The 26021-nt window shown below is 34.5% G+C and overlaps 3 protein-coding genes across 3 annotated transcripts; all 3 read left to right on the top strand.

Annotated features, from left to right (window-relative positions):
* The first annotated feature begins 8463 nt into the window (after positions 1-8463).
* Positions 8464-10227, top strand: LOC120259942 (pentatricopeptide repeat-containing protein At2g02750-like). The gene has a single exon (XM_039267398.1). It carries the CDS (start codon positions 8464-8466, stop codon positions 10225-10227), a length of 1764 nt encoding a protein of 587 aa, XP_039123332.1.
* A 13522-nt stretch (positions 10228-23749) lies between these two features.
* On the top strand, positions 23750-24570 carry LOC120259940. Its single transcript, XM_039267397.1, has 2 exons — positions 23750-24116; positions 24218-24570. The coding sequence occupies exons 1-2, from the start codon at positions 23750-23752 to the stop codon at positions 24568-24570; spliced, it is 720 nt and encodes a 239-aa protein (XP_039123331.1).
* A 103-nt stretch (positions 24571-24673) lies between these two features.
* On the top strand, positions 24674-25678 carry LOC120259939. Its single transcript, XM_039267396.1, has 3 exons — positions 24674-25031; positions 25133-25251; positions 25370-25678. Exons 1-3 carry the CDS (start codon positions 24674-24676, stop codon positions 25676-25678), a joined length of 786 nt encoding a protein of 261 aa, XP_039123330.1.
* Positions 25679-26021: the final 343 nt, after the last annotated feature.

Raw genomic sequence — 26021 nt, 5'->3', positions numbered from 1 at the left:
GCCTTTGACAAATTCCAGTCGTAATAATTAGGAACATAATTATTGTCTTTACTGATCACTTAGCAATTAAATATCTCTTAACTAAGAAGGATGCAAAGCTAAGACTTATTCAATGGGTGCTATTATTACAAGAGTTTGATTTGGAGATAAGAGATAAGAAGGGTTCAAAGAATCTAGTTACAGATCATCTTTCTCAACTAGAGTTAGCTGATGACATGATGCCATTAGAAGTGTCTATTGGTGATAACTTCCCAGATGAGCAAATACTTGTAGTTTCTCATAATCAACCTCTATGGTATATTGATTATGTAAATTACCTTTGCAGTGAATATTTTTCCACTAGAATTTGTCATACCAACAAAGAAAGAAGTTTCTCCCTGATGTGAAGCATTATTATTGGGAGGAACTAGTATTGTACAGGCATTGTGCTGATCAAATCATAAGGTGTTGTGTTCCTGAAGAAGAAATGGTAGATTTGTTGCATCATTGTCATACACTTGAGTGTGGAGGCAACTTTAGGGGTAATAGAATAACTGCAAAAATTCTTCAATCAGGATTTTATCGGCCAACATAGTTTAAAGATGCTCATGTTTTTTTGTCACTTCTTGTGATCGCTGTCAAAGAATGGGAAATATTTCAAAGTGGAATGAAATGCCTTTGAAGAACATGCTTGAAGTAGAACTGATGTATGGGGCATAGATTTTATGGGACCTTTTCCTTTGTCATACAATAACAAGTGCATCTTGCTTGGAGTCGACTATGTATCCAAATGGGTGGAAGTTGTAGCAACTCATACAAATGATGGTAAAGTGGTGCACAATTTTCTTTAAAAGTTTATTTTCTCAAGGTTTGGTGTTCCACGAGCAATAGTAAGTGATGGAGGTTCACACTTTTGCAACAAACCATTTGAATCCTAATTATTAAAGTATGGAGTCAAAAATAAAACATCATTAGCATATCACCCACAAACCAATGGACAAGCGGAAATATCTAATCGACAAGTAAAACAAATTTTGGATAAAATGGTAAGCAATTCTCGTAAAGATTGGGCTAAGAAACTAGATGATGCGTTATGGGCATATCACACTGCTTTTAAAACACCAATTGGAATGGCCCCATATTGGCTAGTCTATGGTAAAGCATGTCATCTTCCTATAGAGTTGTAACATAAAGCTTATTGGGCTATGAAGCAGTTGAATATGAGCATGCAAGCAGCTAGAGAGAAACGTATTTAAACAATTTAAATGAGCTCAATGAATTTTGAAATGTAGCCTATGAAAATGTAAAAATTTATAAGGAACGAACAAAATCTTGGTATGAAAAATTCATCTTGCACAAACAATTTCTGCCAGGACAACATGTACTTTTATTTAACTCAAAGTTGCTATTGTTCTCAAGTAAATTTAAGTCAAAGTGGTCTGGACCATTCACTGTCACCAAGGTGTTCCCTTATGGCGTCCTGGAGATCAATCGTCCGAAAAAAGGAGCTTTCAAAGTTAATGGACAGAGGCTAAAGCTGTACTTTAATTTGAGGGGAATTTTGACAAAGAAAAAACAAACATCATCCTTAACTCACCATAAAAAAAAAGAATTCATTGGGCTGAGAACAATAAACCAAGAGATTCTTGGGAGGCAACCCAGCCTTTCTAATCCTTTATTTTATTTATTTTATTATTATTTTATTCTAGTTCTAAACTTATTTTAGTTTTTCCCCCATTTTATTTATCTTATAGGTGTGCCAAAAGTGTTTTTTTAAAAAAATAAAACTAAAAAAAAAAAAAATTAATTAAAAAAAAACTACTTAAAGGTCAAAACAGAAAGTGGGGAGCTCAGGCACCACATGTGCAGCGCATGAGAACCCCGTTTCTACATATTAAAAAAAAAGTTTTAATGTGGGGCTGAGGTTGCAGTGCCCCAGCACAGCATCCTCAGCGCCCAAGCCCAGCCTTCATGGGGTTTAGGCGCCATAGCCCCACTTTAATCTAATACCACACAGAGATATTAGTACCTAATCGTTGTGTTTTTGGCGCCTAGATGTTGGCCTAAAATTTTAAAAAAATTATTAAATAAAGAAACCCTAAACCGATTGAAAGGTAAAAAGTAAAACCCTAGGCTTTCACTTTCTCTTCTTCCTCCTCACTTTTGACTCTTCTCTTATTTACTTTCACTCCTTTTAATTCTATGAAATCTTGGTATTAGATCTTCATCTTGTTGGTGTTTTGTGCCGATCAAGAAGACCTTGGAAGTTGTGAGGGGATTCCTATTTACTATCATGTTTCTTTTTCTCCAAGTAAGGTAATTTCTTTTCAGTGTTCCTTTGCTACATTACATCATGCCTAATTTGTATAAAATCATGATTTCTATTGCAATACTTAGAGCATGACGAATTAAGGAACTCTTTTGAGTGAATCAATAAAAGCAAGGTATTTAAAAAAAACTTAGAAAATCATCATTGTGAGTGGAATTGCTTTTAATATGCTTAATTGAAGTGATATACTTGTGGTGAATTGTTTAAATTGTGTTTGAATTCTAGTTTGGGGGTAATTATTCAAGAATTTAACTACAAAATTCCTAGACACATAATTATTCCCCACCATGGCTCCTAAAAGACATAGAGCTTCCACTTCATCGGAACTATTTGATCGTCATCGTTTTGTAAATATTGAAGCATTAAAGAGATTTCATGAGTCGGTAGTCAAGAGAAACCTAATCCCTGAACAAAGATTAAAACTGTGTGTTCTAATCAACGTGAAATATTTTTAATCATTAGGGATCGAGGATGGGAAGACTTTGTTAAACAACCTGAGGCTGCAGTTGTTTCTTTAGTAAAGGGAATTTTTACGCAAACATGGATGAATCTAGTTTAAGTGTCATTGTATGGGAAAAGCCTAGTGAAATTTGATTATTCCACCATCAATAGAATTTTATAAACTCCCAAATATTGACGATGATGAATATATCACTTATATGAACGATGAATTAAATCTAGAACAAGTGCTAGAGACTATTGGGAGACCGGGAGCTCAATGGACTATGCAAGGAGATGACCCCTTATCATTTCAAACTTTTGAATTGAATGACTTTAACAAAGCTTGGCTTAGCTATATTGGAGCCAAATTATTGAAACATGTGGCTCATTTTAGCGATGTTAATAAAGATAGAGCAATTTTGCTATATGCTATTGTCACAGGTAAATCAATTGATGTTGGAAAAGTCATTCAACAATCCATTAGACACTCTAGATGATCATTAACAAGTGGCGGCTTAGGACATCCTTCTTTGATTACCGCATTATGTAGAGAGGATGGTGTTACATGGCAACAAGATGAAGAGTTATTACATCCTAAGAGACTCATCCATAAGAATTTTATAGCAAGATTAAAAAGCTGGGATTTCACCACTTGCAAGTAACACAGGTGCTAGCTCTTCTAGGCCACCTTGCCTACCAAGACACTCTTCCTCTACATTTTCTAAATCCATGGAAGAACGATTTGATAAATTATAGAGGGAAGTAGAAAACCAAAGGCAAGAGTTAACACAATTTTGTTCTTATCAAGTGACATTTAACTCTAGTCTTGTGCAGTTGTTCAATCAATTTGGCTTAAACACAGGACCTAATGTGGTTCAGTTTCCATCAGCTCCAACCTTGCAAGAACACCCACCACTAGATGATGACGGTGAAGAGGATGATAGTTGAGACATTTAGGGGAGTTTTTTTACTCTTATTTTATGCCTTCTATTCATTTATTTATTTCTCTTTGCTCACATTGAGGACAATGTTTTCTTCTAAGTTTGGGGGTATGGTGGTGTTTATATAAAAAAAAAAGTTATTTGGTTTGGGGAACAGTGATGGTCTATGATAAAATTATAGTGACTTTCTAATCCATGAAAAACAATAGATGTGTCTCTCTTTTGACTATAGTGCTTGTGTTGCTCTATTTTTAGATCCTTCACATTCTTAGCACACCCAGTTATGCTTACTGAGTTCTCCAAATACTAAGAGATCATTTATGCAAATTAGAAGCTTACTAAAGCTTTGAAAGGCCCTAGAGTTAGTTAGTTGAGTCATTTGTTTTTTAAAAAAGAGAGAATAGAAAGAATTACCACCTTTGATGTGTGATGCCGCTTCTGAAAAGTCGGATCTAAGTATGCCCTATCGGGAGAAAGGGCTACCTTAAAGGATGTGTGAAAGCTAATATTATAAAAAAATGATGAAGAGTTCCAAAAAAATGAAATATATATATTTAAATAAGTTTGGGGGTTCAATTAGAGGTTAGGTGAGTTCTTATTTTTGCATAAACCAATAAGGGTTCAAGAATAGCGAAGTAACAAAGACTGGACACACACACACACACGTATGGAACCTTAAATGGAGTAAGATTTGCACTACAGTTGAAATTGTAGACCATGCTTAAAATTCCTTTTTATGGGTTTGAAAAATCCAACTTTAAGGCCGGAGTTTCACTTAATGTTGCCGTTAATCATATTGATTTATTTCATGATATTTTTTATTATCTTTCTTTTGTTTGAGGGCTAACAAAACTCTAAGTTTAGGGGGTATTTGATGAGTATAATTTGCGTTAAATTATATAGACTTTCTTTAACTCATGATGAATGAAATGTGAATTATTTTTAACCAAATTTACTTATAATCTTATTGTTATTCCATTCTAGGAAAGAAAGAGAATGATTAGAAGGAAGAACATATAAAAAAGCACAAAATTAGAGAAAAGAAGAGTAAAGTTTCAACAAAGAAGGAACAAGCAAAACAGAAAATATAGTACTTAGGCGCTACAACATCAAGAGGTGCAAATAGAAAGTGTAGTGCCTAGGTGCTATAGCTATAGTCTTTGCCACCTAGGCACCACCCCGATTTCAAGTTATAAAAGATGTTAGGGTTTGAGACGAAGAGGGAGGAGAATTTCGGAGATCAAAAGGTTTGGGAGTGAAGATTCGGCTGGGATTCATCATCAAGCTTTAGTTTTTAGTTTTTCTTTGTTTATTTGATTATGAACCTTACTAATATGTTAAGCTTTGCATTACTATGTCCCAAATGCTTTTTTCTAGGGCTACGATGTATCCAGACTATGAAAACCTATATTCAAGTTTGTTTAATTCAACTGATGCTTGTTTCAAGATTATGCGGGATATTTTAATCTATGCTTAATACTTGTGATTGCTTGATCACCAATTGCATGATTAGTAATTTGATTTGAAACCGAGAGGTGATAATTGAATTAGATCTTGGTTGAAACATCGTATAGTCATTAAAAGATATGCATCATTATAAATTTCTAGGGCTTAATGAGTTCCATAGGTTCACAGTTATCTCAGAGATGATGTTAACTTATCTAATGGAATATGCTATTGATGATTAAGAAAGATCAATATGTAATTTAGGGAAATTTGATGACAACATAAGTAACAAACATTGATTGGTTGAACTAGATGATCTAGGTGGAATTAGTCTAGGTGAACTCGAAAACTCTAGAATCTCTTGACATTGATTTCTTCTCATTTAATTATCTTTCTCTAGTCATTGAAATAAGATTTTCTAAATTAAATCTCTTCAATCTCATTAATCAAGTAGAATTAGGGTTAGTAATTTTTGGTAATTAATAAACTCAATCCTTGTGGGACGATACTTTCTTATCATTATATTACTTATTTGCGATATTGTATACTTGCGTTTTAAAAATCACACAATAAAGAAAAAGCTAACCATTTGATTGAAATTTTTAAATTTAAAAAAATGTGGTGAGTCCTATAGATTGAATGTTGGTGGCAACTGGGCGCTCACTGACCACTAACCTCTTCTCATGGGATGGGAAAAACTTGGAGTGCCCAATGAGCATTGCTCGCTCACCCATTAAACTTGCTCTAATAAATATATGCCACATGACATTACAAATAGATCTTAACTAGTGATATATAATCTCAATGTCCCATGACACTGATAAGTGCTTGTGTATTAGTAATACGAATTATTCTTTTCTTACGATGAGCATTACTTTTATCAGATTTTAGCGCTAATATATGTGTATTTGTGTTACTTGTGTGCATGTAGGGTTGTGGAGCCAAATATAGATGAAGGAAGCCAAACTAGATTGTGATTGCACTTTGTTAATGGAATCTTGGAGTGAACAAATGTGAAGACACAAGTTGTGCTCGAAGATACATGAATGTGTGCCAACCTCCATACGCTCAAGAAATTACATGGTTTGGAGGGGTACAAAGGCAGTCACATTTGTGTATTCTGACTTGTGCAATGATAGCAAGATCTTCGTCAATGTTATCCCTTACTGTTCACAGGCCGTTAAAAACCAAGTTCTGCAGATTCACATGCCCGTGTGAAAATTCCACACGCCCGTGTGGATTCTCGATTCCAGCCCTATATAAAGCCGTGATTCAGCCCGATTTTAGGATCCTCTTTTCTATCTTTTCTCCATCTTTTCCCCAACTTTAGAGAGGCCTGCGGCTAGGGTTTAGAGGGGCTTTGGCAAGGTTTTTGGAGTGGTTCTACTGCCATCGACACCACGTTCCTTTGGAAGAGAGTTATTGGGGGAGATTTTGTCGGCACCGATCCGGCGAGGTGTGCCCTAGGCTTGACAAGGGAACCTTTGAAGGGGACGAGGCTACTCCACAAGACCATCGACACGAATACCCAAGGAGTTTTACTTATGGATTGCATGTTTTTACTTTCGATTTCATCAATGATTGTATCTTGCTCCATGGAGAGCTAAACCCCTAGTGGGTACTTGGACTTGTAAACCCTAGGATGTTATTGTTTCATTGATCTTCTATTATGCTTTCCTTAATTGATGTCTTTAATTGAGTTCCAATCTTGAATGCTTGTTGAATGATTTCTCCCTTAGAGTGACACTAGGGTTGAGAGTCTACATTGGTAGTCCTTGTGAGTGAGTGACACACCATGAGGGTTAAACAAAGCAAGATTGGTGAGGGTCGAGAGGGTAAGTTGAGAGGTAGCGGAGCGTCTCCTTTCCTCTTCGTTGTGATTAATCCTACCTCCGTGTTCCACGAATTTTTTGCGGTCACAATAGAGTGAAGTGCTAAAAGAGGAATTCCGCTGGGACTTAGTTGCGCGAGCAACAGAGTTTAGCGTTGAAGTAATCCTTAGTGCCGGGGCTTAATTGTGACTAGGGGTCTTTCGCATGGACCAAAAGGTTAGACCTATATTAGGGAATATGGTTTATCACTTGGAATCCGTAGAGTTTCTTGCAACTGTACGCAGTGTGAGGTGTTGAGACTGATTGATTTCTCCACCGGGGCATAGTGTAGACTTAGTCACGGTTGACCTTAGGTTTGGGACCATGTATTTTAAGATTTCCACGACTCATTAAGCATCAGTTAGGAGACATAATAGTTGGTCTTGCACTTGAAGCAATAATCCTAGGGGGAGCAATGTCTGAGTACCCTAGTTTCTATCGATTGCCTTTCCTCTCATTTTATTGTCTTTTTTCTTATTTTTTTGAATTCTTTTCATATTGACTTTGTTCACACCCCTATCGATTTATCTTCACTTTAGTTAAGTAGCAATCTTTGTGTTTCTGATCACTATTCCCTGTTGATTCGACTATCCACTCACCGGAGTATTATTACTTCGACAAATCCGTGTACTTGCGGGTCACACGCAAGAGGTGTGTCAGACACACATTTAATAATTTAATACATAATCATGATATATAATTTTTTACTCAAACAAATAGTTTTATTTGTATTTGGAGTAATTTTGTTTATACTGATTGAATTGTACCAAATCAATAGATATTACTATTTAAATGGATCTTTACCAATGATATATAATCTCAATATCACGTGACATATTCAATAATTTGATTCATAGTTAAAATATATAAATTTTTACTCAAATAAATAGTTTTTTATATATTGAATTTTTTTTTGTCTATACTAAGCATATAACACCAAATTAATAGATATATGTCACATGACAATATAAATGGATTTGTATCATTCATATATTATCTCAATATCACCTGACAGTCGTATTCAATAATTTGTTGCATAGTTATAATATATAAATTTATACTCAAATAAATAATTTATCTGTATTAAAAATAATTTTTGTTAGTATTAAATGTATCATACCAAATTAATAAATATATGTCACATCACAATCCAAATAGATTTGCACCATTCGCATATTATCTCAATATGATGTAGCACATATTAAATGATTTAGTGCATATGTATATACTATTAATATTCAAGCAACTTTACACGTGTTTTTAATTTTATTTTTATGCTAAATAATATTATCTTAAATTTGTTAAACAAGCCAAATGGATTAAACTGAACCATGGAGGATCAACTGGAGGGATGATAAATGAAGAAAAAATTTTCATAGGGACTAATACTTACTTTTGACAAACTAAAAAACAAGGGAATATATTTGCAGTTTAGTCCTTCATAATTTAAGAAAGCATGAAACCCAACTTTCAAAAACTAGTAGTCAACGGCTACTACAAAGAAGCTCTTTCTCTCTTCACTCACTCTCATTGCTCCTCTTCCACTCTCCCCTCCCTCCTCAAAGCTTGCAGCAAGCTCCAATGCATTCCACAAGCTAAGCAAATCCATGCTCTTCTGAAAAAGTCCGGTTTTGATGCTGAAACTCACACGGTTACCGCTCTCATTCATACTTATGCCAGTCTCCAACTTCTTGATGATGCACTCAAGGTGTTTGAAGGAATTCCTCAACGAACTTTGCCTTCTTATAATGCTATAATCTCTGGTTTATCTCATGCTTGTGAGTTTGATAAGTCTGTTAATGTCTTCAAGCAACTTTCTGTCAATGGTTTTCTCGCTAATTCTGTTAGTGTTGCTAGTGTGCTTCCTGCTTGCTGGAATGTTGTGCAGGGCTTGCAGTTGCATGGATTTGTGATAAAAATGGGCTATGTATCTGATGTTTATGTGTCGACATCTCTGGTGACCATGTACTCTAACTGCGATGAGATAAGGTCTGCTCAGAGAGTGTTCTTGTTGATGCATTCGAAGAATTTAGTAAGTTATAATGCAATGATTTCAGGGTTTTTGAGGAGTGGTTTGGTTTTAATGGCTTTGGATGTGTTCAGGAATATGATTTTGTCATTGAGAGAGCGGCCTAATTCATCGACTTTGGTCTCAATTCTGTCTGCATGTTCTGATCTTTCGTCTTTGAAAATTGGAAAACAAGTGCATTGCTATTTGATTAAATGCGAGGTTAGCACTGGTGTCATGATACAAACGGCACTCATGGAAGTATACTCTAAATGCGGGTGCTTAGAATTCACTTTCCGAATTTTTGAGGCAATGGAGGAGAGGAATATAGTGACTTGGAATACTATGATATCAGGCTTGCTATTAAATGGACAACTTGATGCTGCTGTGAAATTGTTTTTCCAATTAAGATCAGAAGGTCTCAGACCTGATATGGTGACATGGAATCTTATGATCAGCGGCTTTTCGCATTCAGGAAATGAGGCTGAATCTTTCAACTTCTTCAAAAGAATGCAAGCAGAAAGAGTTCAGTATCTGAGCTCGAATATCTTAACCAGCCTTCTACAAGCATGTTCAAATTTTCCAAACCTTTTATATGGCAAGCAAATCCACTGCCATATCATTAGAACCAGAGCAACCGAAGAAGATGATTATCTGCTGACAGCATTGATCCACATGTACATGAGCTGTGGATGTTCAATTCTTGCACAACGAATGTTCGACAGAATTGGAAGGAAATCAAGCGAAGCGGGTTTATGGAATGCAATGATTTCGGGATATGGAATGAATGGAGAAAACAACCAGGCACTAGAAGTATTCAGAATGATGCAAGAGCAAAGAGTGAAGCTTACTTCAGCTTCATTCCTCAGTGCACTTTTGGCTTGTGCACACACCGGACAAGTAGACAAAGGGTGTGAGATCTTTAAGATGATGACCGAAAGCTATGGAGTTAAACCGACACCCGAGGTTTATGGTTGTGTGGTTGATCTGTTAAGTAGATCTGGAAGGCTTGTTGAAGCTTGGCAAGTAATACAGAGCATGCATGAGCATTGGAGTTCTCCGTATTTTTCTTTGCTTGGTGCATGTAAGAATTACTGTAATGCTGAACTTGGAGAGAAGGTTGCTGAAAAGCTTTCAGAATTGGAGCCATGGAATCCCACTGCATTGGTGACATTTGGCCAATATATATGCAGTAAAAGGGAGATGGAATGAGGTTGAGAAATTGAGGAAGATGGTGAATGATTTGGGGATGAATAAGATTCCTGGTTTAAGTTGGATTGAATCCATTGATGTTTTCTTGACACAATTCTATATTATTTTAGTTGGAGTTCAGAACAAATTCATGCATTTGAATTATGAATTCAAACATGAAAAATCGGAATTGCATTGAATGATTATAGTTGGATTAGAAAAGGATGGTGTGTTCACAACTTCTTTTGGAAAAATGGTTGGTTGCCTGATAAATTTTAGTGATTTTGGTAAGATTGCTTGGTGAATGAGTGGGTTTCATATATTTGTTTTATTATTTTGTTTGGTGAATGTCATGCCCCGGACCCGGCCAAACCGAACCTGGTGTGCGGGCAAACAACCGCAGTCCCACAGGACATGGGCCTAATGAGCTTGCAAAGGGCTTGAAACCTAACTCAGAGTGGAGAATGAAATAATCTAAGAAAAAAATATATATAATATGGGAACAATTTAAGGAATACAACAATATTCAACACAAAATAATCAAAATATAGAATGCCCCAAAGGGGGAGAGTTTTAGCAACCATATAACAAAATACAATAACACAAGACACAACTCAAAGGGGAAAACGACTAGTGGAAGCTTGCTAAATTCCTGGGTCTACTGCTCATGATCTCAGAAGGATTTAAAACAATTTCATGAGCACACTAGCCCAAGTAATCCAAAAAGTTCGGATATAAAATATATAGAGTAATCAAAAACTCATAAATATTGTAATTGAAGAAAATCATCATCAGAATGCAAAATAGAATGTAACAAATTCTCAAATAATAGAGGAGGTCTTCAAATTCACTATAGATGTTAGAAGTCATTTGTTTACCCTCGATGACCTTAGCCAGAATAATAAAGGTCATTTATTTACTCTCGGTGACCCAAGACTTCATCAGAGGCGCATTGTTATTATTTCACCGATGGACCAATACGAAATTGCAGTCTCATTTTTTTCATATATTCTTGTCGACAAGGTCAGTATTTAACACCCATTGACAGGGTTGAGTATAGCTTATTTGGAGATAAAACAATATAAAAAATTTTTCAGAGTCGAGATTCAGAAACATTTATACATGCAGAAATACGAAATATCATGTTCCCACTTAGAGAAAACTAAATAAATAATTATTTTCTTTTATATAAATAAGGGAAATAATTATCTGCCACTATTTTCACACAATAAAATCACATAAAATAAATGATATAATTATCAATCACTATTTTCACACAATAAAATCACATAAGATAAATGAATGTGCAGTTAAAGTAAATAAAATAAATTAACAAAATTCGTTAATAACTGAATAAAGGAAAAAAATGTTGGCCTTTGACTGCAGGAAGAGGCAATATAGGTATCAATATTTGGCAGAATTTAATTCAGTAAGTAGAAGAGTCAATAATGGGGGTAAAAATTTTGGTAAGTCATCGTATTGTGACCTTTTTTTCAAGGTTGTCAGACCCGGCCCGGACAATGACCCGGTTAAGCCCAGGGGTCAGGGGTCAATGGGTTCGACCGGGTCGAACCGGTGTTGAACCGGGGTCAATAATTAAATATAAAAAATATTATAATAATTAATTATGAGCAAATATAATATTAAACCCATAATTATATTATAAAAACCTACTCAAATTTGATATTTAAATTGATAAATGACCTTATATACAGTAGAGTTTTCTAATTATGTCATTTATTTTTATATTTTTTAAATATTTACAAATTTAATATATTAGTATATATTTATCGAACTTCTCTCGGTGTTATTTATTTATTTATTTATTGGTTGATTTTGTTAAAATAAATAAGAAATTAATTCATTAATTTCTTATATCTCAATTGAATTTTTTTTATTTTATTTTAAGTTTTGTTATATTTTTTATTTAATTAGAATATTTTAATTTTATATTTTTATAATAAAATTACACTCATTTATTATTTTATTTTCTTAATAAATTAAATTTTTAGAAAGTATTTACATAACACATTAATATTTTTTATTTTTAAATGTTAATTTTTGTTGGTATGTTTATGATATATATATATTGTAATTTTATTTATTGATTATAAATTATAAATTAATATTGATAAATATACACGATTTTGTGGTTTCTAATGAGAAAATAATAATAAATTATTAAATATTGTAATAAAAAAAATTAAACATTGTGACCCGATTGACCCGACCGGGTCAACCGGTTCCCGGTTGAACCGCCCGGGTCACCGGGTTAACACCGGGTTTTTTAATACCCGGGTCAATGGGGTATACCCGGGCCGGGCACATGGCCGGTTCCCGGTTTTTCCGGTTGAACCGGCCGGGCCGGTCCGGGTCTGACAACCTTGCTTTTTTCAATTTGGATATCAAATTTCAATTTGTATCTTTTTGATTACCAAAAACCAATTTCTTTTCATCCTAAGGGTATTGATAGGATTCCGACCAAGTTAATCCTATGTGGCAATCGGAATGACACGTAAGCTGCTGAAGTGGAACACACTAAAGCAACATGGACATGAACACGTCAAACTCTAGCTAACTTGACAGCTTCTTTAGCCACGTGTGCATGCCACGTCAAGCACCCTCACACGTTAGCATCCTTTTCAGCCTTCTCTTCCACACTCTTCCATCCCTTCTCAAAACCCTATTCTTCATGTCTTGATTAGCCCAACCGAGAGCTTGATGCGAAGTCTCCATTGCCAAAACCAATGTGGAAACCTTAGTAACCAGTGAAGAAACCAAAGACCAAAGTAAGCCGAAACCAGTTCGAGCATGGCGAATACTTGGAGTATAAGATCGGTAGATGACGAAGCCCTAACTTTCTATAAGTTTTATAATATTCTCGTCTCCCCATTGTTGTCAAATGTGAGATGTATTACATCTATGAAGTTTATAATGGAAATGTAATTAGAATTTGGTAGTGGTTTAGCCATTGAAGTAATTGTATGTTGTGAATGTGTAATTATCTTAATCATATTTAGGGATGGGGCTTTTACTTTTTATTTTCCCCATTGTTGTCAATAATCATGTTCGTTGTTTCCATTTGTTAATATTATACTTTGTTTTTGGTTTATTTCAAGTCTCATTGTTCACATGGGTTATTATTATAGGGTTTGTTTTTGATTTTGAATGGGTGTATAAAGGTTGTCTTATGTTCTCTTATGCCACATTTTTTATCAACAAGTTCCCTTAATTGAGTTATATTTATTTTTGATTGATAGGCCACAGTTATTACTGTGTTTGAGACGTAATTAAGTTGTAATGAAGTTATAATTGTCTTCGAGATGTAATTTAGTTATTATTGTTAGTTTATGTTCTATTATGATTGAGTTAGTGGGTTGTATATTGTGTTTGAGTTGTGAAATTTGTGATTACGCCATGCCATCTGTCTTGAATTATTTGTTATAACAATAACATCCTGATGCTATTTGTTTTTTATAAAACTATTCAACTTTGAATTTTTATTTTGGTATTTCTTTGGAATGTAGTTGTTTTTGTGGCCACAATTTTGGTATGTGTAACTCTTACATAACTTGAACTTAGAACTTCCAAATTCATGTTATTTAAAAACTTGAACTTTTACTACTCGGTGATGTAGAAGCTTGTATTATCTAGTTACTTTCTTTTGATGGATGTATGATGCATGCATGATGTATGATGTATTATCTAGTTATTCCTCACAATTTTGTGGCCCTTCCTAGTCTGTATTATTGTGTTACATTTACTCCTCACACTGGCTACTGCATGTTCATTATGTACATGTAAATCATTGAACATAAATAAAACCCATAGTGTATGTTTTATTTCAACATTGATGGTTAAGAAATTGCAACATAAGATGTTTAAGCTATTTTTCTTTATCATGTCGATTGATGTTTGGATTTTTTTTATTAGCCTTGGTTTTCTAATAAATTCAAACAATAATTTTTACTAGGGTTGATGTCTAATAACTTCACCAATAGTTATTTAGATTGCATAATTATTAAGTATTACACCCATTGAAGGATCATTATGCCCATGTAAATCAATCAACATAAATAGTACCCATACTTTATGGTTAATGTTAAGGCTGATGCTTAAGAGTGTGAAATGGACAATTATGTTTGAGTGTTTGTTGTCCCTTATGTGTCCTGTCTTTCTTTTGGTTTTTCCCCACTTGTGCAATTTAAGTTGATGGGATGAAACTGCAGCATGTGATGTTTATATTATTTTTCATTATTATGTTTACTTGATATTTGGAATTTTTTTTATTAGCCTTTGTCTCTAAGAAATTCAAACAAAGTGTTCACATTCTAGCTAATTTAGTTCAAACCCCATTTTAATGTATCACTATCCTGGCATTTTTTTTTCAATGTCTACTGCTTAATATTTTATAATGCAATATTTATTATGGACTTGGTGATGTAGATAAATGGAGTGGTTATAGATTTGCAGGATTTGTTGATTATTGTGATGTTGTCAATATGCAAAATTAGAAATTGTAGACATGGCTAAGGCATTAAAATTAGATGTAGAAGGTGCCACCTTTTGGTTTAAGGAAATTAATAGTGACTAAATGGTGATGTTTGAAATAAAGGATGATTTGGATGCATTGGCAATGGCCTTGGTTGTGGGTGGGAGTAGGGTTACAAACTTGTATGTTAAGGTGACCAAGGAGAATGCTGGTACTAAACATATGGGTTTAGGTCAGGGGGATGTTGTTCTAGAAGAAGCTATGGAAGAAGATGTTGATCAGGAAGATGAGGAAGAAGAAGAAGAAGAAGAAGAAGAAGAAGAAAAAGAAGGCAATGAATTACATGATTGAAGTACATGAATACAGTTTCCATAATGATCAGGAGAAGTTGGAATGGGTGACAGTGCTAGAGAGAAGATTGAAGTAGTTGTACTTCTTGAATTTAGTGGAGAGGATAATGATGATGAAGATGATGTTGAATTTGAGGATGATATGTCTGATAAATTACAGTCATGTTCATCAACGGATGAGGATGAGTTGGATCCTGCTAGAGTTAAATATGTTGAATTTAATCAAGAAGTTGACATGAAAGACCCCCAATTCAAAATTGGTATGAAGTTTAGGAGTTTCCAATAGTTCAAAGAGGCAGTCAAGAATGATGGCATAAATAATAGATGTATAATGAATTTCAAATCCAATAACAAGAAGAGATGCAAGGTTTATTGCAAGAAAAGTTGTCCTTTTTACTTATGGGCCTCACCAATGATCAAAGATAAAAGTACAATCCAAATAAAACCGCGATTTTGAAGCATGAGTGCACTAGAGATCATAACATAAGGCATGCCAATGCTCAATGGATAGCATAACAATAATTAGAGTAGTTTAGGGCAGACCTTTCTTGGACGCTTGCTGGCATCATACTAGCAGTCAAGACCAACTAACAAGTGGATATTAGCAGGCTTAAGGCTTGGAGGGAAGAAAATATTGTAGGAAGCTAATTTATTTATTGCTTTTCATATATGTTTGCTTGTTAAACATATTACTCAACCTAGGATACTGACTATTTTCTGTTTTGTGTGTGTGTGTGTGTGTATTCTATTCTTATAAATTTTGGGGTAGGATGCTTAATGGTGATGAACATACACAGATAACAAGACTACATGATTACAGACTTGAGCTAATTAGAACACATGCAGGATTTACAATTAAATTTAAATGCAATTAAGGTGTATTCCAGTCCATGTATGTTTTCCTATCTCCACTTAGGGGAGGATTTATTGCAGGATGCAGGCCTATAGTATCTGTTGATGGTTGCTTCCTCAAAGGTCTCTATGGTGGTCAACTATTGTCAGCAGTTGGGATAGATGCAAATGATTGCATCTATCCAATAGCCTAGGCTATGGTGAACAGAGAGAATTGTGAAAACTTGATCTAATTCCTGGAATTGGTTGCTGAAGATTTGGAAATAAATAACAGTCATGGATGGGCTTGCATGAGTGATAGACAAAAAGTAAGTATGTTACTGTCATGTTAATTTATCAATCATTCTTTGCAAATTATTTTCTTGTCGTTATGGTATTTCATATATAATGTTAATTTCTGAATTAATTAATTAATTTTTTTTTATGTTTTCTGTTATTGTTCTGTTATTGTTTATTATTCCCCCTTCTTGATGGTGATGGTGTGTGGATACCTTAACACATAGGGCCTCCAAAATGCAATCCAATAATTGTTTCCATACAGTGAACATAGGTTTTGTGTGAGACATATTCACACAAATTTTAGGAAAAAATTCAGAGCCCAAGCCCTTAAGGATCAATTATGGAATTGTGCAAGAGCTAGCTACATTCCTGCCTATAACCTAGCCATGGATGTCCTAAAAGACATGTCCACTGAAGCTTATAGTTACATGAATAACATCAGCCCTGATCATTGGAGTAGGTCACACTTTAAAATCCAATTTAAGTGTGAGATGTTACTAAACAATTTGTGTGAGTGCTTCAATAGCCAAATTCTTCAGGCTAGACCAAAAGACATAATTACCATGAATGAAATGATTAGGACACAACCAATGTCTAGGGTCCAAAAAAATAAAAATAAAAATAAAAATAAAAATAGATGCAATGCAAAGATGCTCAACTAAACACTATCAAAAAATTCTAAAGAAGTTAGAGAAGTCAAAGCAACTTAATTGGGGTTGTAAGACAACATAGTATGGGGGTGATAAGTATTAAGTGATTGGGCCCGATGGGCAGTTCATTATTGACAACAAAGATAGAACATGTACATGCAGGAAGTGGCGGTTAACTGGAATTCCTTGTTGCCATTTCAGCCCTATATTACAACAAAAACAAACCTGAGGATTTCCTTGATGATTGTTATAAAAAAAAACACCTTCCTAGCAACATATAGCCACCTCTTAAATCCAACATAAGACAAAGTAATTGTTGGCCTAGAAGTGACCAACCCCCAATCATACCACAAGAACCTGCAAATAAGAATAAGAGTAGAAAACCTATGCTAAGGAGGAAGGAAGCAGATGAGCAGAACACTTGCTTCACAACTAGCAAACTTAGCAGAAAAGGAATTACCATAACTTCAGCATCTGTGGAACATTAGGGCACAACAAAAGATACCATGGAGTGTAGGTAATGATCATTTCTCAAATTATTACACTCCATACTTATGTACCTGATTTCTATTTTAATATATTTTATGTTAACTTGCTTATTAATCCCAAAGAAACAATCAACATGCAACTGGGAGAACAGATTGATCCTCAAGTACTAGAAGAGCACTTCTTAGAGGTATGTTATTAAATAGTTGCGCATAATATTTGACAACTATACTAACTTAGGTATGTTGGCATGGCTAGGTGGATATGATGAGGAGAAGCAGTGAGGGCAGGGATCCATTAGCTTCTGAAAATGTTGCTGATGAACTAGTTTCACAGGTAATTCACACAAAATCAATACTGTACTGGTTTAAATTTTATTGCAACATCAATGAATTGAACATTTTCTTAATTTTGGAACATTTTAGGTAGTTGACATCCCAATTTAAATTATGCCAACATCATCAGTTGCACATGAGGGCCCTTTAGCATACGAGAGCATTTCAACAACTCCATTGTCAAGGGTATTGCATATTTTTTATTTTATTTTTTTGCTTATTATCCATTGTTGATGGGTGGATCACATTTTTATAAGGAGACAACAATGTTAGATGAGTGTGTGACAATGTCTGTCCAAATTATAGATGGCCGTGTAACTATGTAGATCACAATTTTATAAGAACAACACATTATAAAAACAACAAAAACAAATATAAATAAATAAATAAGTGGTGCGACTATGGCTAGTAAAATTGCAGTGGGGTGGATCACAAATTTTATATTTCGTTCATTTTTGGTTTTTCCATTGTAGGTGGCTCAAGTACATGTGGAATCTTTCCCCAATCCATCTACTATTGCAGAAAATACTTCAACTGAAGTAATTTCACATGTTTGTTTATTATAGTGAAGATTTAATTTTTTTTTTTAAACATTGGATTGGTTTGCAACAAATTGGATTTACACTAATCTTATATATATATATATATATATATGTAATACATGACAGATAGTTGACATACCTGGACAAAATCTCCCCACACCATCAACTGCAGTTGATACAAGTTTGAAGAGGCAAAAAATTAGTGCAAGAAAGGGAAAAAAAGCCTAAACCTATCAAAAACCCAAGCAAGAAAGCAATTTCCAGCAAGACCCCTTATGTTTAGACATCAGGAGCTAGAGAAAGATCTTGAAGATAAGAGCAAGCTAGCTGGTAATGAAAAAAAGAGAAAGGCTTGACTCCCACCAAGTCTTGGAGGATGTAGTGGATCTGCATGGTTGTATGTATATGAAGTGACCATGTCAATAACTATGATGTGGTAATTGTCAATGTTGAGACTAGCAAAATTTTGAATGTGGTGCAAATATATATGTACTTAGACATTGTGATGTGCTAATGAATTGTTACCATTTTGTTTTAATGAGATTGTAATATCACAGATTTTGTATTCTCTTTCTTCCCATTTGATGTGTCAATTCTTGTGTTAATCAGCAAAGTTTGTTTGAAACTATGATTGCCATATTCAGGTAGCAATAACTTGTTTGATATCCTCATAAGTTGTAGAAATTTGGCAGTATTCTGTCACCGAATAACTAATAACATTCATTGCATAATGAGACATTAACAGATATTTTGAAGAAGTTAGCATTAATTTCAAATTAAAAACATAAATTTCCAGCCTTCTTTAAATGAAAATAATTAAAAACTTAACACATTCATTTCCAGCCTTCTTTCAATGGAAATAATTAAAAACATTCTTTGCATAATTAGAAAATATACATATAACAAGAAGTAGTTCACATATCTTGAAAAAGTTAACAACATCAACAAAGACTACAAAAACCTGGCAATATTTCCATCTCAAATTCATTGCAAATTTAAAACATTCTTTTACAACATTGTATCATGGGAAATTAAAAGCATTCATTAGATGAGAAAATAGACATTTCTTCCGAAGAAGTTTACATATCTTCAAAAATTTAAGAACAACAATGATTGATAGAATTGGAAGAAAGTGTGCATGAAGGTCGAGCAATCTTCTCCCTCTTTGGGATCCTTTCACGTGTAGGAGTTGTCCATGAACACCATCATCAGAAAGCAATTTCTCTTAACTGGCCCCTCTGTTTCCTAAAAGAAAAGGGTTTCTTGCTCTCTTGGTCGGGGCTCTCATGGAGATGAAGAAAAGGGAAAGATGGAAGGGATGGAAGGGGGAATAGCTGACATGGACAAAGGGGGTGATGTGGGCCAATTATGTGGTAAAACACCCAGTGATGTGGCCAAACTCTGAGTGGCATGTACAGTAGATTTAAATGTCGGCCAACTTAACAACCCACATGTCATTCCGGTTGCCACATAGGATTAAATTGGTTGGAATCTTATCAGTACCCTCCCGGTGAAAAGAAATTGGTGCTTAGTAACCAAAAAAATGCAAATCGAAGTCCGATACCCAAATGGAAAAAGGTCAAGGTACGGTGACCTACCCAAAATTTTACCCTGAATAATGGATAAAAAGATTTTGAACCTAATCCATAGCTTAATAACCATCTCACTTGAATGATTGAGTGAAAACAGGCAGTTAAGGGACAATTAAAAATACCAAAATACAACTTGCATAAAACATTTCCAAAATTTTTATAATTCCAAAAATACGGGAGTTTAAAGGTGGATTACTTACTTGGTATTAGCCTAAGCCCAACTGAGATCCAAGACCACTCCTTAAGAAGACCCTAAATCCCAATGGTTGACTAAAGTTAAAATAAAATCATCCTAAAACTATTGTACAGAAGTACTAATGCAAACACATACACACATAAACATACATTGCTATAACAAGAGTACTGCCCATGGTGCTGCACATGTTTCAACAATGGGGTTCTAATTAGCCATTTAACCTCTCATATATAGTAAACTAATTTTCCATATAAACTGAAGGTTATCAAAATATACAAAGATATTTATATGTATATAAAAGGTTCATGTAACTTCCCACTAAAAAAAAAAACCTACCTCCTATTCATGCAGCTGAAGGTCAATGAAAGGTGGGGATGCTAGCAAAATATATCCAGCTAATAACATAAACATATATTTAAAAATCTATACACCAACTTTAAGCTGAAAAGAAATTATATAAATATACATATGTACATATGAAAGACTTTAGCTGAAATAAGCTCAGCTGAGCACCAGTTTCACAAGAATCTAAATGTGTATATATATATATATATACAAGGGAACGGTCATCGAGATTGCAGAAGCTTAGCAAAAGTTATTAAACATACACATACAGACATTATATATATATATATATATATATATGAAATCATATACTATGCATTGTTTTTTTGTTGGTTGGTTCTATCATCAAACAAGGGTTAGATAATCTCTACAAAACTTAGGTGAACAAGGATCATGCAAACTTAGCACTCATTAAATTCTAAATAAAACAACGAGTAATACAACACTCATTATTTTAAAATGCTACGACTCACGATAAACTTGCAAAGCAATTCACCTACAAATCAGCAAGACAACAAACCTACTTCTAAAACTGTTGACTAGTTGACAGAGCCGGAAATCTCTCAACCTTACTCACGGCTACCAAAAGCTTTGTCAACACTTCAATCCTTCAAGGATCAAGTGGGGAAGAAGGAAGCACTGGAGTTAAAAATGAATGGTTATCAGAAGGTATGGATGTGATGGAAGCCTAGGAATTCCTCGTTACAACTAAGTTTCCAATGCAAGCTAACAAGGAGAAAGCGATTAAGGAAAAATCAAAAATTTTAGCATTGTAAGCATTCTTAGTGCGGGGTGGCGTCCACAGTGAATGAATGTAATATGTTGTTTTTTAAGTTTACCTCCCTAAAATCTATTGGATTTGGCCCTTTTTTTTTAATATATTCGCGAGTGATAAAATAAACAATTTAGGGCTCACTTGGCATTGTTGCCAAATCTTTATTTTTGTTGTCAATTCCAAATTTTGGAAACAAAACAAGAAAAACATGTTTGGCAAACTATTTTTGTTTTCAAAATTTTGAAAACAACATCCATGTTTTCAAAAAAAGTGGAAACATAATTTTTATGTTTTCAACTATTTTGAAATTGTTTTCAAAACATTATCCTAACCCATTAAAGACATTAATTACTATCCTTTTCTCATAAGTATTAATGGTTAAGACAAGCATTCCAAGATTTTCAACTCTTTTTTTTCTTCACAATTTTTTTCTTGGTCTTTCCGATCTCAAAATTTATTCTCCCATTTCTTTTAGATTTATTTGTAATATTTTTAAGATAAGAAATTTAAGATAAAGATGGTTAGTGATTTGAGATTTTTCTTGTGAAATCTCCTTTAACTTTTTTATTCCTAATTTTTACAAAAAAACTATATATGATGTGTTCTTTTTTTTTTTTGTCACTAACACAAATTTATAAAAATTTGACATCTCATTATTTTTATATTTTTTATAAAATACATATTAAAAAGTACTTTGTTTACTAATATAACTTAATTTTGTGTACTAATATAAAAAATTATATTAATATAAATTAAGAAAATAATACAAAATTTTACAATATTATTATTTTTTTACTTTTGTGCTTTTCGAAACATACAACTTTGATATCCAAACATGGTAACAAACGACCCCTTAGATTTTAACCATGGTTTTATGGTAATGGCCGCGGAATCCCCAATCTTCATAGTGACCTTTTCTGGCAGGAACAAGGATTCCCCGATTTTCTCCATCAAGGTTGTCACATGCACGCCTGAGGCGCACGAGGCTCACCCGTGTGGGCCTTTATCCACATGAGGCGGGTGGTGTCAAGGAGGCGCGCGCCTCTGAGCCCAGGCGCCAGGCGAAGGCCTAGGCGCGCCTCCATGATATGCAGTAGATTTTTTCCCATTCATTTCTACTTTAAATCATGGCCACACATCTTGTTTTAAAGTTTTAATCTCATCCACATATTTGCATCTTGATGATTTAAATTGGAGAAACCTAATCTAATCCACATATCAACAAATCAACCAATCTTATCCATAGAAAATCTCCAAACCCTCAGCCGTCACTCCTCCCCTTTCCCTTGCATCCGGCTGGATCAGCACCCCGAATTATCCCTTGAATCTGGATTCCAGATCAGCACCGCCACCTCTTCCTTGCATCTGAATCAACACCGCCACCTCTCCCTTGCATCCGAATCAGCACCGCCAGGTCCGCCACCTCTCCCCTACATCCGGATTAGCACCGCCACCTCTCCCTTGCATCCGATTGAATCAGCACCGCGGCATCGCCATCTCTCCCTTGCCTCTGATTGAATCAGCACCGCGGCACCGCCACCTCTCCCTTGCATCCGATTGAATCAGCACCGTGGCACTGCCTTATCTCCCTTGCATCTCACTTGCATCCGGCTGGATCAACACCACCTCCTCATCTGAGATTTGTGTAATTGTTGATTTTTTAAATTTAATTTTGTTATAATTTGTGCATTAAATATTAAAGAAATATATATATATATATATATATTGGTTGATGTTCTCTTGCATGATATGTTGTAGCCTGTTGTTCATTAAATTGTTCTTGTAATACTGTTGACATCAATAAGATTATGCAGCAAGAAAAATGAAGGGATCTCAACAATTAAGAATTAAAACTAATATATTTCTTTAACTATTTTGTATGATTGTATCTTAAAGCTTCTTGCATAATTGCATTGCATCAAGTAACAATACAAGTTAGAAGGAATTTGGATGAGAATAAATGTGTTAGTTAAATGATTGATGTTTTAGTTATACACTTATGCAGTTATACATATGTAATTAAATGCTCAACCATTTTATCTTTGATAGGTATATGGCTTCTTCAAATGAGAAGACTATTTCATCATCAAGTGGAAAAAGTGATCCATGTTGGAAATATGTTCAATGCATTAATCCAAACAACAAGAATGATTTGAAATGCAACTTTTGCGATAAAGTTACAAAAGGTGGAATATTTAGAGCTAAACAACATATTGTGGGAGGTTTTAGAAATACAACCATTTGTCAAAGATGCCCACCACCTGTGCGAGAAGAGATTCAGTCTTTTATGATAAATAAGGTTAATGCAAGCAGGATGTTTGAAGGTAATTTTCCGGATAATATTATTGAAGTAGATGCTTTTGGCGGTGATGAAGAAGATGAAGATGAAAAAACCATTATGATGAGCTCGCACCAAGGAAGTAGTAAAATTTGAATGCAAAGAAACGACAACGACAAAAGGGGTCAATAGATTTATACTTCACACAAAATGCTGAAAATTCAAGAAAAAAGGAAAGAAATCTGAAGCAAACAACAATCAATGAAACTTGCAAGAAGGAGTTGCGGGAACGAGCATGTAGAGAAATAGCTCGATGGTTGTATGATGCAGCGATTCCATTTAATGCCGTTAAATATCCTCAATTTCAAGTAATGATCGATGCAATTGGTCAATATGGGATTGGCATGAAAGCACCTAGCTACCATGAGGTCCATGTCTCCTTGCTTAATAAAGAAATGGAGGATGGCAAAAAGATACTACAATCCTATGAAAAAGAATGGGCACATTATGGTTGCTCTATAATGGCTGATGGTTGGACAAACAAGAGGAATAGGACATTGATAAATTTTTTGGTGAATTCTCCAAAAGGAACTGTGTTCTTAGAATCTATTGATGCTTCGGGTTATGCAAAAACTGGAGAAAAAATGTTTGAGTTGCTTGATCGCATGGTTCAACGTGTTGGAGAGAAAAATGTCATACAAGTAGTTACTGATAGCGCATCTGTTAATGTCTTCGCAGGTATAAAATTAATCTATCCATCGTATCCTATTACATATTATTTGATTACTTTATTAACTCAAAGTGTTCATTTATTTGATGATTTTTGAATTTATTTTCAGGTAAGCGCTTGGAAGAAAAATATAAGAATTTGTTTTGGACTCCTTGTGCCGCACATTGTTTGGATTTGATTTTGGAAGATATTGGTAAGATGCCAAATGTGAAAAGAACTGTACAAAGAGCAATCAGCTTAAACTTCTTCATTTATGTTCAACCGGGCATGGTTAATATGTTGAGGAGTTTTACCGGTCAAAGAGAACTTGTTAGGCCGGGTGTTACAAGGTTTGCCACGACATTTCTCACACTTCAACGAATCCATAAATTGAAGAATTGTTTGAGGAAAATGTTTACTTCTGAAGAATGGGAAAAGAGTAAGCGGTCAAAGGAAATTTGCCGGGAAAAAAGCACAAGCTAGTATAATGATGACAAGATTTTGGACAAGCATTGTATATATTTTAAAGATTTTCGGCCCTCTAGTTAGTGTGCTTCGATTGGTTGATGGTGAGAAAAAACCGGCTATGGGATACATTTATGAAGCCATGGATAGGGCCAAGGAAGCTATAGCAAAGTCGTTTGGAGAAAATGAAGAACAATACAAAGATGTGTTTGATATCATTGACAAACGATGGGAATGTCAACTTCACCGACCTTTGCATGCGGCTGGGCACTATCTTAATCCGGAATTTTTTTATGCCAACCCAATGGAGATTATCAGGACTAGTGAGATAATGGATGGAGTGCTTAAAACTCTAGAGAGATTGGTTCCTGATGCTTCATGTCAAGACAAAATCAACAATCAAATGAGTATATATCATAATGCGGGTGGCATATTTGGAAGAAACTTGGCAATTAGGAATCCAAATTTGAAATCACCATGTACGTAAGTTTTGTAACTTTTGTTATAAATTGATAAGATTTAACTTATACTATTGTGTAAGTGTGTAACTAACTTTGTTATTAATTAATTTCATTAATAGGCGAATGGTGGAAATCTTATGGAGCCTCAACTCCAGAGTTGCTAGATTTTGCAATCAAAGTACTCAGTCTAACTTGTAGCGTATCCGGTTGCGAGCATAATTGGAGTATTTTTGAACATGTAAGAATTATACTTGTATATTAGATATTGTTGTTTTCCTTTTAATATTGTAGATTAACCCCTAAGGCCCTTAACTATATACTATAATAAATATATAATGTTGTCTTTGTTTTTTCAGGTTCATACTAAAAAAAGGAATAGACTTGATCAACAAAAGTTGAATGATTTGGTCTTTGTGAAATATAACCGAGCACTAAAGCGTCGATATGATGACTATGATTGCATTGACCCCATTTCTTTACAAGGTATTGATAATGCAAATGAGTGGTTGATAGGTACACTAGAAAAAGAGCAAGGAGATGATGAACTAGTGTTTGGTGATGATGACCTTACTTGGGATGCAGTTGAAAGAGCGGCAGGGGTTGATGAAAATGCATATACTGCTCGAGGTCGAGGAGGAGGAAAGGGAATAAATACTAGTGCTTAAAGTTCAAGGCCATCAAAGGGGAAAGAGAAGGCAATGAAGCCATCATTTACTAGTTTGAGAACCCCCTTAATTTCTAGAGATGGCAATGATGAGGAAGAAAATCTTGGAGATGATTATTTTGATGAAGAGAATGATGAAGTTGAAGAGAAATTTGATGGAGTTGGTGATGATGATAATTATGAAGCACTTGATGGTTTTGAATATTTTGATGATGAAAGTGATTAGTGGCTAGTTTTTATTATGAGTTAGGAGTTAGGACTCAATGGGTGCATTATATCACATTATTGCATTTTGGTCTTGAACATTTGAACTTATTATGTCATTATGCATGTTGGTGCCTTCT

Source organism: Dioscorea cayenensis, chromosome 5 (genome assembly GCF_009730915.1).
Source record: "Dioscorea cayenensis subsp. rotundata cultivar TDr96_F1 chromosome 5, TDr96_F1_v2_PseudoChromosome.rev07_lg8_w22 25.fasta, whole genome shotgun sequence".
NCBI lineage: Eukaryota > Viridiplantae > Streptophyta > Magnoliopsida > Dioscoreales > Dioscoreaceae > Dioscorea > Dioscorea cayenensis.
The sequence above is the reverse complement of the archived record's forward strand: the minus strand, read 5'-3'. Positions and strand labels throughout refer to the sequence as shown.

What these genes read in the sequence shown, in the direction of transcription:
- LOC120259939 (XM_039267396.1), top strand. Translation starts at nt 24,674, where the DNA reads ATGGGATACATTTATGAAGCCATGGATAGGGCCAAGGAAGCTATAGCA. An exon ending in TCCAAATTTGAAATCACCAT is followed by an intron (nt 25,032 to 25,132) that starts GTACGTAAGTTT and finishes TTTCATTAATAG; the next exon opens with GCGAATGGTGGAAATCTTAT. An exon ending in ATTGGAGTATTTTTGAACAT is followed by an intron (nt 25,252 to 25,369) that starts GTAAGAATTATA and finishes TTGTTTTTTCAG; the next exon opens with GTTCATACTAAAAAAAGGAA.
- LOC120259942 (XM_039267398.1), top strand. Translation starts at nt 8,464, where the DNA reads ATGAAACCCAACTTTCAAAAACTAGTAGTCAACGGCTACTACAAAGAA.
- LOC120259940 (XM_039267397.1), top strand. Translation starts at nt 23,750, where the DNA reads ATGATCGATGCAATTGGTCAATATGGGATTGGCATGAAAGCACCTAGC. An exon ending in ATCTGTTAATGTCTTCGCAG is followed by an intron (nt 24,117 to 24,217) that starts GTATAAAATTAA and finishes ATTTATTTTCAG; the next exon opens with GTAAGCGCTTGGAAGAAAAA.